The sequence below is a fragment of the Mesoplodon mirus genome, assembly GCF_964341445.2.
Source record: "Mesoplodon mirus genome assembly, chromosome: 2".
NCBI classification, from domain to species: domain Eukaryota; kingdom Metazoa; phylum Chordata; class Mammalia; order Artiodactyla; family Ziphiidae; genus Mesoplodon; species Mesoplodon mirus.
Window position 1 is genome coordinate 231,319,153 of NC_138977.1, and position 15,571 is coordinate 231,334,723.

Consider the following 15,571-nt stretch of genomic DNA (forward strand, 5'->3'; position numbering starts at 1 on the left):
TTTTTTTTGGCCATGCCACACAGGTTGTGGGATCTTAGTTCCCCAACCAGGGATCGAACCCTGGCCCCTGGCAGTTACAGTGCCAAGTCCTAACCACCGGACAGCCAGGGAATTCCCAGAGGGCTCTTTTCATTTGAACTGTTTTTAAACCTTTTATTTCAAATTGATTGAAATCCTTAAAAAAAAGTTTTGGGATTCACGATATGTCAAATTGTGATCCATTCCATTAGATGAAAGCCACACCCACATTTCCTCTGGAACACATTTCCTTCCTCCACCTTGAACTGAAGCAGATGCTCACATCTTATAGGTAGCTATCTCTTCTCCCAGTCCTGATCCCTTGCCTCCACCTGAACTTCTCCCCAACACTCAGCCCTTGGTTTCCCAGGAGCTCTTGTCACATTGGGAAACTTTGGAGTCTTCTTCCTCCTATTTTCCTTTTATTTCTCTGATACCTTCTCCCCCCACCACCTTCCACCTCCTCTCCCTCAGTTTCAGCCTCCTTCTCAGCTTACCTTGTCTTTGTCCCAAGAGTTGCTAAACTTCTTGTTTCTTCCAAGTCAGGGCTGAGCCCCTTCCTGGCTTGCCATGCCTTTTGTCTTCTGGGTCTGTGGATGAGAGTTTATCAGATGACTAATTTTGCTGTTGGGGGAGTATAGTAGATAACACGTATACTGGCTCACTTAACATGCAACCAGTCCAACACTGTGGCAGCAGGCCTTTGCTCATTAAATAAGCTTGAAAGGTAAAAGCTCTTTCCCAGATATGGAAGGCTGCATAATGGCCCCCCAAAGATATCAGATCTCAATCTCTGGTATCTGTGTATGTTACCTTATATGGAAAGAGTTGTACAGATTAAGGATTGTTTGATGAGATTATCTTGGATTGTCCAGGCACACTCTAAATGCAATCACAAGTGTTCTTGTAAATGAGAGAAGATTTGACACTTAGAGAAGAAATTCCTGAAACCACCAAGGGTTAGATTATATAGAGTGATGTGGCCACAAGAATGCCAGCAGTCAGCAGAGGCTGGAAGGAATAGATAATTCCCTAGAGTCTCTGGAGATTGGCCCTGCTGACACTTTGGTTTCAGTCCTGTGACACTGATCTTGAACTTTTGTCTTCCAGACGTGAGGGAGTACATTTCTTTTTATTAAACTATTATGTTTGCAGTAATTTCTTACACAGCAATGGAAACCAGTATCCCTTGTAGCTAAAATCCTGTCTCTGACTCAGGTTCCACCAAGCAGATGTTCCCAGCATTAAGTGGTAGCTGTCAATGGACAAATCAGATGTTCTGAAAACCACAACAGAAGTACTACTGACTCTCCTGGTGGTGATAATTGATTCTGCTGGGTGATTGTGTTGGGATTGCTAGCTTGGGGAGCTGTCCACTCCTTAATTCTTGGTGGGAGTGTTAAGGTGGGTATCAATTTATTTTTGGATGGAGTCCCTATATTTGTCTTTGACTTGATCAGAGTAGGGGCTGGGTTGCCTTGCTTGGTTTTCCTGTTGTCTTCGTTTTGTATTCCAAAACACAGGTGAGACACGAGCTTGTGTAAGCAGTTTATTTGGGAAGTGATTGCAAAAAGCAGGAATGAGGTAGTGGGGGAAATGACAGAGGAGAGGAGGAAAAGCCAGTAAGGTGTATGCTACTGAGCTGGTGACCACTGTGAACAAGCTGACATCCATCGTGTTGGGTACTCCGTAAGGAGCTGGGTCATGTACATCTCAACTGACCCAATAGGCATGGGAAGCTGACACTTGTGTGTGTGTGTGGCCTAACAATTGGCCGTTATCACTCTGACCCTGTTTTAATCCTATTGCCTTGCATGAGGTGGCAGAACAAGAGAGAGAATGCAGAAAGAGTTTTACAGTTTAGTTACAATTTCCTGGGAAGAAACAGCACACCATGCAGGGCCACTCAGAGGTAGACAGAGGAGAGGGGGAACTGGGGACCAGTGCCTGTACTGTGGATTCAGCAAGAAGGAAGGGGATAGGCATTGCAAGCAGGCTTAAGATTGGCTAATGTGAATATTTTCAGTGGACTTTGGGGCATTGAGGCTGTCCCTGACTGTTCTGCTACCTGGCCCTAGGGCAATTAGGGCAGGTGTACAGTAGTGCAGAGTCTGAGGGTACAACTCAGCAGGTGCTTGGGAGTGTGGACTTAATTGGCTGTTTAAGAGGGTAAACTCATCTAGCTAGGGCCACAAAATTGAGTCAATACTGAGCTCAATTATTTGGGGTATTGGAGTGGCCTGAATAAATGAGGAGACTTCTAGAGTGTAGGACATACATTGCCCTAAACAGCATAGGGTCAATTTCTCGGGTCAGTGTGGCAGGTCTGGCCACTATGTTGTTGGAGAGTATGGAGTTAGTGAAGTCAGTGTAGAGATTCGTTGTATTTGTGTGTTAACTAGTAGAAAGCAGTGGTCGTGGTGCTCATGGTAGGAGACTCCAGGTGGGAATTAGTGGTGGAAAGCTGGGGCAGCGAGTAGGAGAGGCACTGGGGAGTGTGTTGTCCTTTCCCAAGCAGGTTGAGGAATTGACTGATATGTGGCAGTTAACTCCTGGGAAAGGCAATAGTCTCCATTAATTTGTAGAACGGTACAGACAGTCGTAATCTCTCCCAGATTTCCCTTTAGGCGTACAAGTGTAGGGATGTATGTTTTTGCAGAGAGCGAGAGTATACTTGGATCATGGGATAAGCAGACTGGGAGCTCAAGAAACACAATAGAATCCCTAATGTCACAGGAAGAAAAGCAATGAATGTCCTGGACTTAGTTTGCCAGCACCTTGGATGGGGCAAGTCTTGGGCATCCCTGGAGCAGAGGTTTTAGTGTCCAGGACAGAGTTGTCTCCACCTCAGGGGGCGATGTCATCTCCAACACTGAGCTCCTGGATAGAGCAATATTGTCTAGAGTGTGAGGCTGGGGGATCCTTTTCAAGTGGACACCCACTTGGAGTGGTATGAGTCTGATTTTTCTGACTCTTTGGCATTATAAAGATGCTGAACAACTTGTCTAATTTGAAGGCAACGTTGGGCCTGGGAGCTTGACTTGCAAGTATCTTTTAAGTTAAGGGGCTGTAGGTGTGCAGCTAGCCAAGGTGATGTTGGCACCTGTGATACTGTCGTCATGAACCAAAGTGCCAGCACTCAACTGGCACAGTTAAAGGCTCCATTAAAGATGGCCAAATCTGAGTTTTTAACTCTCCAGGGTTTTTCCCACTCGGGTGATGAGTTGGATTCTGTTGCAAATAGGTTTAAATCATATGGCCTGATTTGGGTGTATGTTGTTAACAGGGTGTCCGGTTGACAATTAAAATATCTGTGGCTGTGGAGCTTTGGCATTACCCTCTAGACAGGCCCTCTAATTTGGCCAATTACTAGGTGCCTTTGCCTCAGCTGTTGGTTTGGATGGTGACAGGCTAGCCTGCAGAGTCTTTGGGTTGTAAAACTTGTATTAGTCAAAAGTGATGGCATGTGGGCCTGCATTCACCATGTTGGTTTAAACCATGGCTTCCTTGGAAGGTTTGGGACTCTGGTTTGCAAACCAATGAAAACACCCAGACTAACGGTAAGGAGACATTCAACAGAGTGGTGTACAGCTCACTTGACTGGCTTTTGTCATTTGATGTTGATTTTCCTCCAGCATGTATCAGTAACAGGTAGAGGTTTTCTGGTTTTATCCTTATGGGATATGGTTTTGATTTTATTATCTCCAAATGTGAATTTCATTTACTAAGTGGAGTTTTCTATTTATCTTTTCCATAGTCCACACTGCCTGTGAGAACAGTCCTGCAGTACATGGAGATGTCAGCAAATTTGTAACCAAGCGTGTGGGCTTGTTTCCTGCTACACAATAGAAAAGACCAAATATTGAGACAAGTCTTTTGCAGAAAAAAAAGGCTTTTTTGCAGGGTGGCCAAGCAAGGAGACAGGAGGCAAAGTGGTGTATTTATCTTGGAAATAGGGAGAAAGAGGGGCAGGGAGCTCAGAAATGATTGGTGGAAAGTAAGTGTAAGTTTCAATGGAAGTATTGAGTTCTCTGCCCAGGCACTACTGCTCTGCCCTTCATGTGTCATATGTGCAAATTCAGGGTGTCTGGTGTGTAACAGGGGTTGAATTTTTGGCCTGTGACATCTAACGTTCACTATCAGTCACCCTCGTCCCTCAATGTGCCTGTGCATCAGCAAGTTGTTTCCCTATCTGTGGTTTCCCTGGTGTTCTTGGTATATCATTTTGTTTCTACTACATGGACCTTGTAAATTACAGGGTATGGTTTCACAAGGGGCCTTGAATTAAGAGATTAAGGCCTGGGACAAGACAGAGACCCATATAAGGTGTCCATTTGCTGGAGTGGAATCTGAAAAATTGTCTGAGGAGACCATTATCTCTCTCAGTTGAATCGGCTATCAAGAACCTATCAGGAAGATAAAAGTGCTGTTGAAGACCTTTTAAAAGAGTCTAACATTGTGTATTCTGAGAAGTGAACTATGTGCCTTGGTTAATATCAGTAATGCCTGCAACCCCAGAAGGAATGAGGGTAGGGCTAAATCTGGATGTGGATTTGCCTTCCCTGTACACAGTGCTTCGGCCCAAACTGCCATCTGCAGAGTTAAGAATTCCTACTCACTATCATGGTCTCATACACAGCATTACTTCTGATTGAAGAGTTCCTTTAACAACAACAAAAAGTTATGCAGTGGGCCCAAGTGGTGATGGAATTCACTGGTCTTACCATGCTCCCATCATGCTGAAGCAGCTGGCTTGACAGAATGGCGGACTGGTCTTTTGAAGACTCAGTTACAATGCCAGCTAGGTGGCAATATCTTGCAGGGCTGGGACAGGGTTCTCCAGAAGGTTGCATATGTTCTGAATCAGTGTCTAATATATGGTGCTGTCTCCCATGGCCAGCGCTCTAAGGTCCAGAAATCATGGGGTGGAAATGGGAGTGGTAACACTCACTGTTGTCCCTAGTGATCAGCTGGAAAATTTTTGCTTCCTGTTCCCACAACTGTATATTCCACTGGCCTAGAGGTCTTAGTCCCAGAGGGAGGAATGCTTCCACTAGGAGATACAATAATGATTCCACTGAACTGGAAGTTAAGACTGCTGCTCAGCCACTTTGGGCTTCTCATGCCTGTGAATCAACAGGCAAAGAAGTTACTGTGCTGGCTGGTGTGACTGATCCTGACTACCATGGGGAAATTGGACTACTTCTCCACAGTGGAGGTAAGGAAACCATGTCTGTGATACAGGAGATACCTTAGGGCTTCTTTTAGTATGACCATGCCCTGTGATTAATGCCAATGAAAAACTATAACAATCCAATCCAGCAAGAGTACTGATGGCCCAGATCCTTCAGGAATAAAGGTTTTGGTCACTCCACCGGGTAAAAAGGCACAGACAGCTGAGTTGCTTGATGAAGGCAAAGGGGAAACAGAATGGGTGGTGGAAGAAGGTGAAGATAGTTATAAATACCAGCTGTGATTCCATGACCAGTTACAGAAATGGACATATATATATAATATATATATATATATATATATATATATATATATATATATATATATATTTAGAAATGAGGATTGTTGAGGTTTGTCTACCCAACTGTGTCACTGTCCTACCTGGATGGGGGAGCCTTTCAAGAGAAGGAATCTCTTTGTACATACTGAACTGTCTTTTGACCCAAGAACACAGACTTTGACTCCCCTCATTGCCCTGGCTTGGGTGATGCACTCCAGTGGATTTGAAACATGCCCTAAGCACCAACCGTCCTAGGTGATTGACTTCCAGGACACTGAGGATTTCCACATATTATGTTCTTGTGACAAGTGTCTCAGGTACAGATTTTGTGCCTATGCAGGCACAAATTACATTTAGGCTCCAATTACATTTCTTTTTCTCAGTTAATCAGTGGGGACTGTGGGCATGGAACTGACTGGCTGAGGACCCTTGGTCCTTGTTGGGATTTCTGAGACTCTGTGGTCTAGGCCTGAATAAGGAATGGAAGAAACTATCACAGGGTGGGTTTGCAGAACCCCTGGGCCTGTTGTGAGAGGGTCTCACTCTTGCATCCCTCTGCCTGGGGACCCAGAACATGTCAAGTCCTAGAGATGAGCAGACCAGAGACTGTGAGGTGAGGGAAGCATTTATTGAGTGCCTGCTGTGGGACTCTGGCTGAAGCCAAGAGGCAGAGTGTGGCCAAGGCTTCCCTTAGTCTCAGGTGCCAGGGGTCTTGGGATGGACAACCCCCCACCTAGCACAGACTCAGCTGAGGCAGTTGTGTTGATACAGTGCCTTTATTTCCTGAAGCCCATAAGCTCCAGTGCAGGGTGGGTCCTCCTTGCCTAGGAGGGCATCAGGCTCTGCTTAGTGGGCGGCTCTGGGTCTTTCTCCTCACTGACTCCAAGGGGCTTGGGACTGGCCTGCGGGAGGTCAGAGTGTGACGTGGGAGTCTCCTCACATCCCCATGCCCACACCCTCCCTGGGTCCTGCCCTTCCTCACCCCACCGCTGCGTCTGCACCTTTGCCTTGGCTATGCCCCTTTGGGAAATGCCCTTCCCTGAAGACCATCTTCTGAGCACTCTGCGGAACCCCCCCCCCTTGCCTTCCCACCCAGAGCTCCTTTCGTAAGCTGTCTCTGCTCCCTGAACCGGATTCCAGGACTCACAGCTTCTCCTGGGCCAGCCCCTTCCTCTTGCTTGCTCTGGCCTTGAGCAGGGACCTGCACTCCAAGCTTTTCCAGCTCCTCCTTCAGCCTGTACAAAAAGGGGTAGGGGGGTAGGGTAGGAGGGTGGGGAGGGAGAAGGGTAGGATTGTAAAGAGACCAAGTGACAGAGTCTAGGAGGGAGCAGAGACTCCCTTAGCCACCTTCCCCTTGGGGACCGGGGGGAAGGGAAGGGCTCCATGCCCACCTCTGCCTCTTCTGTTGCAGCTGCTGGCACTTCTGCTGCAGCTGCTCCTGGCGCTGGGCAGCAGCCTCCAGGAACTCCTGGGCCTTCTTGTTCTCCTCCTCAAACAGATGCCTGAGGGTGGGCATCAGTGCTGGCAGCACCTCCCCCTCCCCATCGCCCCCCCCATCCCTCTCTTACACCACAGCTGCTGCTTCCTGGCTGCGCAGGAAGAGCCCCTCAGTGATTGCCGAGCAGCCCTTGGCTCCAAACTGGGAGCACAGACGATGCTTCACATCCTCCAGCTTTGCCTCCACCAGCTTTTCTGCAGCACCAAGGGACAGATGGCAGGGCAGGGCAGGGCAGGGTAGGGCAGGGCATCCCCATTCTCCAGGCCTCACCTTCCTTGAGCAGCTGCTCCTTGCTGCTGTCCAGGGCGCCAATCTCCAGGGCCAGCTGCTCTGGCTTCTGAGGGGTAGAAAGGCGGCCTGTCCACATCTCCTGGATTCCTCCTATGTGCCTCAGAGAAGCCGATCTGGTTCTGGTCTTTACTCTGCATGCCTTACTTCCTGCTACTCTGGCCCTCCATGCATGCCAGGCATGGACCAGCCTCAGAGCCTTTCCATTGGCCATTCTGTCCACCTGGAGCTGTTTCACCCCAGATACCTGTGGTGCTATGCTGGAGAGGCTCATGAGGGTTAGTGTTCAGGAATTCTGCAAGGTTTGAAATCAGCCCTGGGGTATTCGCTACAGGGCATCCTGCAAACACCACAAATCAAGGCTGTTCTCTGGAGAGTCAGTTACCAGCCCAGCCCTGCAGCTCCTTCTCTTCCCACTCTGTGACCGCACTGAGCCCTTCCGTCCTGACATTCATCCTGTTTTCTTGTTTGGGATCCCCAGGTGGCAAACACTGGCCTGCTTGGTTCCCCACTATCTGCCCTGTGTCTGTGATGGCCCCAAACACACCCATGAATCTCCTTGATGGATAACCCCTCCTTGGTTCATCAGGGTTCCTCCTGACCACTTAAGGCCCCTGGGAGGGCATCAGGGATGGGTGGGCAGGGCCAGTGAAGAGGACAATACCGGGTGGCAGTGAGGGTGATGAGGAACTGGACTGAGCATGATTCTAACACATGGCTGCCAGGGCTTGCTCAGGAACTGGGTATGGCCATTGAGAGGAAGGAGGCCTGGAGGATGACCCTGAGTTTTGGGCTGGTGCTGCCAGAGAAGATGTGGAAGGTGGAAGGAGTGGCTCTGAGTGACTCACGTGGAATTCCCAGAGGTCCTTATGCTGGCCCATCAGATCCTCCAGTTGCTCCTCAAAATCCAACCTGGGGACCAACCACATAGGATGAGGGGCCATGGGCTGAGAGACAGCCCTCCCCAACCTAGCTCAGGCTGGGGTCTTCATGCAGAGACACGGGGAAGCTCGCCCATGCTCTTCACTCTGCTGGGAGCACCTTTGCCTCCTTGACCCTCCAAGCTTCAGCTCAGCCCGCTCCTCTTCTAACCCCCATTCTTAGTATTCCCCCCACTTACAATGCATCCGGCCCCCCAGGCCTTGGGCAATGGGCTTTACCTCAACTGCCTCTGTTTGTTCTTCTCCTGCTCAATCTGGGAGTTCAGGGCAGAAATTCGCTCCTTGCACTCCTGCAGCATGGTATGCTTCCTGGCAAGAGGCAAGGCAGCCGTCATGTTTTCTGAATGTCTCCCTAGGAGGGGCCTGGGGTGGGGCTTCCGCGTCCTTCTCTTGAGGTCTGTTCTAACCTTCTAGATTAAGGACCTTCTCTGTAACTTTGTGGGAGGGGGGGCATGAGCTCATGCCCTCTGGAAATATCATTGTGAAGACTGGGGAGATCAATGTGGGCATGGTCACAAGTACAGGCACACACACGTATTAGTCTCATGTGAATTTCTCAAACAGTTTCAAAGTTGGTATGCTAGGGGCTTGGGGCCTCTGGTCACAAAATGAGCAAAATAAAGATTCAGGAGGTAGGGACATGGATGCACAAGTAGTTGGGTGGATGGAGGGATAATGGATGAATGGAGAGAGACTGGTGCACAGATGGTTGGCTTGACGCCTAAATGAAGGGGCACATGAGTAGACAGCCAAGACAGCCTGCAGAAAGTCTGAAGGTACAGAATAAAAACCAGCCGAAGGCATTGGACGTTCTAGCAAATGAATGCTCGTCCCAGTGAATGAGTACCCCTAACACTATTGCCTACTGTTGGAGTCAAGGTGGGAAGATAGTCATTTGGCCTCCCCGTTTTAGGGGGAAGGTGAGAGCTGTAGGTCTATGACCGACCTCCTCTGCTTTCTCTACCAGAATGAAGGGACAGCGCCGAGCAGGGGCCAGGTGGAAGCTCTTACCTCTGTGTCTCACTTTCCTTCTCCTGGCAGTGGAGCCGGAGGATCCTCAGGGTCTCTGCAGGGAGAGGAAGTGAGGGCCCCGTGAGAGCCCATCAAGGCATGAGGTTTGGGCAGAGGTAAAAGTGCCAGATCATGCGGGGTCTCCTGGAGTTGATGGGACTTTGTCATTTACTGCACGTTTGGTGGAGGCCACAGGAGGGATGCAAGGTGATTCAGGTTTCAAAAGGCTTCTACTATAGAGAGAGTGGGCTTCTTCAGGGTGGCAAAGGCAAAAACCGGGAGATAGAGTAGCTGCAATTACCTTGCTTTTTGCTTAAGATCTCTTTCAGGCGTACTTTCTCTCCACTCACTGGAAAAAGCAGTAACATGTTCAGGCGTCAGAGTCCACACACTGAACCTTCAGGGACCGGGCTTGCCCATGGTCACATGCGTGGTTTGGTACAGCCCTACCCCCAACCCCAGATGTAGACCCCTCGAGGTGAGCCCCTTCCCCTCTTGGGCCCATACTCCCTGTAAGCATCCAAGGGCCCTCAAGTTGATAAAGGGTGGCTGTGAGGACCCTGTGGAATGGCAGTGCGTTTACATGGAGGGAAGAGGAAAAATAAACACATTGCATGAAGTTGGATAAGGGCTGTGAAGAGACACATCAAGCAGTTAAGAGGCATGTGACGAGGTGTGGGCAGGGTGCTGTCTCTGGGTGGGGTAACTGGGGAAGGCATCTCTGAGAGGGGACAGTTGAGCTGAGAACTGGATGATGATGTGAGGCGATAGGAACCTGTATCATCTGGGGGAACCTCCTAGCAGATCCCCTAAGGGGTGGGGGTACGCTTGGAGGGTGTTTCCGGAACACTCCCACCCACAGAGTTGGAGCAGGGAGATTGGTAGGACCTGAGGTTGGAGAGGGGGCAGGAGCCCTTGGCCACGGCAAGGATGCTGACTGGAATATTGGGTTCAAGGCCGCACGACACCGTGGGGACCTCTGGGTCATCCCCCACAAGCTTACATGAGTCCAGTTCCTTCTGCAGGGTCTCCCAGACAGTCCGGGCCTCTCCTAGCTCCTCACTGGCTTTCTTTTTTGCTGTGCCAAACCGCAGGACATCGTGTAAGTGTCTGTCCTTGCAAACATTTCACATTTGTCTTTAAGCAAACCTAGAGGGGCCCAGATTTTACAGAGCAGGAAACAAGGCTTCCAGAGCCCAAGCCCTTCTTGTGGGGCTCAGTTGACAGCAGGACAGGTTAATAAAACATGTGAGTATAGCACCTGAGTTTAGATGGGCCCGACCAACCCATGCTAAGTTTAATGCTCTGCTGTTTCAAAACACAGTAACTTTGAACAAGGAGCCCTACATTTTCACTCTGCCCCGGGCGCTGCCAGTCACGCAACCGCACCCGGCAGACAAGCCAGGGTCCTGAGCCCACCTTGCTGAACTTCATTTATCCGGTTAATCAGGACCTCAATCCTGGGCTCTAGGCTCCCGGCTGCAGGGAGACAAGGAGGTTGAGTGAAGATGACAGGGCAGGTGAAGGGAGGTGGATGCCCTCCCAGGGCTCACATTCTGGCGGGGGCGGGGGGAGACAGGAACAGATGAAGAACCTGAGTCAGGTTGTGGTTAAGTGCAGTCAAGAGAAACAGACGAGGGGCAACAGATTACAAAGTGGAGTGGGACGTGCTTCTTCAGATATCGCAAGACCCCTTGAGGGCCCCAAATGAAGTGAGGGGGGCAGACCTTGCTGTTCCCTGGGTGGGGGTGGGAGACAGTGAGTACAAAGGCCTGCCCTAAGGTGGAAACACGGGTGGAAGGTGCCTGGTGAGCAAGCGAGAGGAGCAGAGATGAGGTGGAGGGAAGGTGAAACCCTGGATCCAGCAGAGTGCATGGGAACCAAATGGACGGCCAGCAAGGGGACTGCAGCTGAGTTTTGGGAAAACGTTTGTACTTTATCCCCTTATACTTGAATTTTGAATCATGGGTTCATATTTTTACTTTAAAAAATTGTTTTAAAAGTAAGAGAGAACAAATGAGTTAACTTCCCAAGGTGGTGAATTTTGGGCCTTGGAATTGATTCCACTTCTGCCTGACCCCAAATCTCAGGCTGACCCCCAGTTACAGAGGAGACATGTGACCTTTCTGCAACTTCTTCACCATTTCCATCAAGTCTTCAATTTTCTGTGAGGACTTGGCCTGCCCTGTGGAGAGAAAACCAAACATTTAAGGATTATGTAGGATCCAATAAAGATTAAAAAAAAAGAATTATGTAGGAGTGAGAAGCCTGAGGAAGGATCTGATAACACTGGGCTGGGACTGAGGTGGGCTGAGGGCAGGTCTCCAGCCAGAGTGGTGCGTCTGCTCCTTGCCCTGAGGGAGACACTGCACAAGGGATGAACTGGCCCTTCATGGGCAGATTTTCCTAAAGGGTGAAATGACACCACAGATTTCCCCTTAGTAAAACTCAGGGCAAGGAAAGGGGTACACTCTTACTGCTGATACTGTTCAAGGCTTGGCCAAGGCTCAGGATGTAATAATGAAAGAAAAAAAAAAAAGAAGTGGTATTAAAAACTGGAAGCAAGGAGTCAGAAATCACTGTTAACTAGTAGGTGGCATAATGAACCAGAAATTTCTAGAGAATATTACCCAAAAAAACCTTACAAGGAATAGTGAGAAAATCTAATAAGATGTCTCATTTAATATATATAAATATAAATAGCTTTCCTATATACAATTGTTATTCTGCAGCCTCCAAGTAAAATACTTCATATTAACTTGCTTATAATCAATATAGGCACTTATTTTTAACTCCTTGATGACTTAGTAGAACTAGGCAATTATTATTAATGGCATTAACATCACAATAAAAATAACTGGATATTATGAGCTATGTAATATAAAAATTCAATGTAGGATTCTTGTAAAAAAATGACACTAATACTTGTTAAGCCTCTCAATGTAAATAACCAATTCAGAGGAAATACAGGGAGAGAGGAACATTTTAAGTGGCACATGGGCATGCAATTAGTAACATCCACACTGGGAAACGTCACAGGAAAAACAACCCAGTTTCTTTAATTTAAATACATTTTGGGGGAAAAGGGAGAAAGGAAGACCCTTACAGACAAAAAGAGATTAAAGAAACATATCAACCAATCTCAATAAATGGACCATACTTGGATTTCGATTCAATCGAAAGCACTTTTTAAAACAGTGATGACACAATCAAGGAAATTTGAAAACTGACTAGATAGTTGATGAAACAAAGGAATTATTGTAGCCATTATTCAGATGTGACAATGCTATTGTGGTTACTTTTCTGCAAAGAGTGCTTACTTTTTAGAGAGATATATGCAAATATTGGGGTGGCCAAAAAGTTTCTTTGGGTTTTTCCATACCATCTTAACGGAAAAACCCGAACGAACTTTTTGGCCAATCCAATATCTATGGATGATATGTTATGATGCCTGGGATACTTCGAAATGAAACAGTGGAGTAGGTGGTAGGGAGTGGGTGAGGATAACGAGGAAACAAGATTGGCCAAGAGCTGATAATTGTTAAAACTGAAAGATGAGTTCATGGGGTAATTATACTTTGTTCTCGACTTAAAAAAATTTTTTTAGGACTTCCTTGGTGGTCCAGTGGTTAAGACTCTGCACTCCCAATGCAGGGAACCTGGGTCTGATCCCTGGTCAGGGAACGTGATCCCATATGCCACAACTAAAGATCCCACATGCTGCAATGAAGATCCCATGTACTGCAACTAAGACCCAGCCCAGCCAAATAAGTACATATTTTAAAAAAGTTTTTTAATTGAAGTACAGTTGATTTACAATGGTGTTTTAGTTTCAGGTGTACAGCAAAGTGATTTGGTTATACGATATATATACCTTTCAGATTCTTTTCCATTATAGATTACAAGATATTGAATATAGTTCCCTGTGCTATAGAGTAGGTCATTGTTTCTATTTAATAGTGTGTATCTGTTAATCCCAATCCTAACTTATCTCTCCCACATCCCTTTCCCCTTTGGCAACCATAAATTTCTTTTCTGTGTCTGTGAGTCTATTTCTGTTTTGTAAATTTGTACCAGTTTTAGATTCCACATATAAGTGATATCATATATTTCTCTGATTTACTTCACTTAGTATGATAATCTCTAGGTCCATCCATGTTGCTACAAATGGCATCATTTCATTACTTTTTATGTCTTAGTAATAATCCATTGTGTAGATGTACCACATCTTCTTTATCCATTCATCTGTCAATAAGACATTTAAGTTGCTTCCATGTCTTGGCTACTGTAAACATTGCTGCTATGACACTGGGGTGCACGTATCTTTTCGAATTAGAGCTTTCGTCTTTGCCGGATATATGCCCAGAAATGGGATTGCTGGATAATACGGTAACTCTATTTTTAGTTTTTTTTTTTTGAAGAACCTCCATACTGTTCTCCATAGTGGCTGCACCAGTTTATATTCCCACCAACCGTGTAGGAGGGTCCCCTTTTCTCCACACCCTCTCCAGCATTTATTATTTGTAGACATTTTGATGGTGGCCATTTTGACCAGTGTGAGGTGATGCCTCACTGCAGTTTTGATTTGCATTTCTCTAATAATTAGCAATGTTGAGTATCTTTTCATGTGCCTGTATATATTTTTTTGTATATGCTTAAATTTATCCATAATAAAAACTTTTAAAAAAATAAAGCAACCAATCAAACAATATAGAGAAGGTAAATAATCATTTCTACGTAAGAATGGAGAAATGGAGAGAACAATTAACGAAAAACTACACAAATGGCTAATAATATTTGAAAAGACGTACACTACTTCAGTCATAATTAAAGAGATGAAAATAATATGTTGCAGCTAGCAGGTTGGTAAAGATTAGTAAATCTGATAAGGCCCAGTGTTTGTGATGATGTAGGGAAACGGGCAGTAACACTGACAGACTGTGGAAACTGATGCAACCTTTTGGAGGCCAGTCTGGCTACATCAACATTTTGAAGACAAAATTCCACTTCTAGGAATTTATCCATCAGATAAAAGGTATGTTAAATGACACTGAAGCAATATTTATGTCAAAAGTGGGAAAAAAACGTGAACGCCCATCAGTAGAGAACTGTGCATGGGATTTAGCTGTTCCCTCCCCACGTTTTCGTACCACCATCTAGGCTACAGGGACTATCCAGTCCATGCATCTATAGGTTTTGTGTGATCCTCTAGGAAGGTGGCCAAAAAGGGGGGAAAATAATTTAAATGTTAAAATTTGTGCCAGATGGGCTACTGCAAAGCCTTTAACCCACTAGTCTTCCTATCATCTGAGTGTGGTATCAAGTTGAAAGGATGTCCTCTGCCTACTTTTAGCTACTTAAGCGGCGCAGATGGGGCAAACGAGGCCAGCGAGAGGTGAGTGATAGGACGGGGGCCTGTGGGTGAGTCCTCGCGGCTGCCGGCGACACCCCTCCGGAGGGGACGGAAGTCGTTTTTCCCCACGTCCGCCCTGACTCGAGGCGGCGCCCGCGTGCGCTCCCTGCCCGCCCAGCCCTCTATCGCCCGGCTCCCGCCGTAGGCCTCGACAGAGGCCGCCGCCGGCCCCGGCTCTACCTCCGGCTTCGTCAGCCCGGCCCACGGCTCCCGCCTGCTCCGCGCTCGAAGGCCCCGAGCGCCCAGCCATTTCCTCTCAGTTTGGCGCCTCAGCTTGGATTAGACGGAACCCGCGCCGGGGGCGGGGCTCCCTCAGCACGCCTGCGCAGTGCGCCCCGTCGCGGATCCCTTCGAGAGCGGGCCGCGGAGTAGACAGTTGGGCAAGCGCCAGTGCGCATGCTTGAGACCTCCCGGTGCAGATTCAGCGCAGAGCAGGCGAGGGCGGCGCCTGGTCTTCCAGGCTTGCGATTGGCCGGTTGAGGAGCCGGTGACCTGCGAGAGTGTAGAGGCCTCCCTAGAGCCCGCCCCACGTGACGTCACCCGCGTTGCGGCTAGTGGGCCAGAGCCTGGCGGTGGGGAGTCGAGTTTGATTTCCGTCTCTGCACGCTTAGGCGAGGTTTCCGGTTTACCCAAAACCTCCGCGTGGGCGTTCTGGACCGAGGCCGTGAGTTGGCCCCACCTGACTCATCTTGGCCGCCCTTCTCGGCTGGACGCGGAGGAGAGCGCAAGGGTGCAGCGAGACCCTGATTCTTCCCAGCGTGATCCCGAGGCTGGCCCTGCCTAGCGTGACACATTCTCAAGGGAGGCGGGGCCGAAGGGTGGACGATGTCGGGTCTGTAGGGCGGGCTGTGGGTGGAGAACTGCCGCGTTCCTCTGTGGGTCTGGAAGGA

The 15,571-nt window shown here is 48.1% G+C and overlaps 1 protein-coding gene across 2 annotated transcripts; it reads right to left on the reverse strand.

The window, feature by feature from the left end:
• Positions 1-6,300: 6,300 nt before the first annotated feature.
• On the reverse strand, positions 6,301-15,273 carry SYCE1 (synaptonemal complex central element protein 1). Of its 2 annotated transcripts, none has more exons than XM_082610951.1 (13): positions 14,862-15,273; positions 11,391-11,453; positions 10,688-10,747; positions 10,272-10,346; positions 9,570-9,617; positions 9,269-9,323; positions 8,477-8,566; positions 8,165-8,228; positions 7,299-7,362; positions 7,099-7,222; positions 6,922-7,032; positions 6,678-6,765; positions 6,301-6,432 (listed from the first exon to the last, which is right to left on the reverse strand). In XM_082610951.1, the coding sequence occupies exons 1-13, from the start codon at positions 14,929-14,931 to the stop codon at positions 6,355-6,357; spliced, it is 990 nt and encodes a 329-aa protein (XP_082467077.1). In that variant the 5' UTR covers positions 14,932-15,273; the 3' UTR covers positions 6,301-6,354. The 2 variants fall into 2 exon arrangements, with proteins under 2 accessions (XP_082467077.1, XP_082467076.1); XM_082610950.1 differs by having other exon boundaries at positions 7,299-7,365.
• Positions 15,274-15,571: the final 298 nt, after the last annotated feature.

Bases quoted from the DNA above. Each gene is read 5' to 3' on its own strand.
- SYCE1 (XM_082610950.1), bottom strand. From the start codon at position 14,931: ATGGCTGGGCGCTCGGGGCCTTCGAGCGCGGAGCAGGCGGGAGCCGTG. The intron at 8,229-8,476 runs GTAAAGCCCATT...GTTGGTCCCCAG, and splicing joins AACAAACAGAGGCAGTTGAG to GTTGGATTTTGAGGAGCAAC. The intron at 7,366-8,164 runs GTGAGTCACTCA...TCTACCCCTCAG, and splicing joins AGGACCTCTGGGAATTCCAC to AAGCCAGAGCAGCTGGCCCT.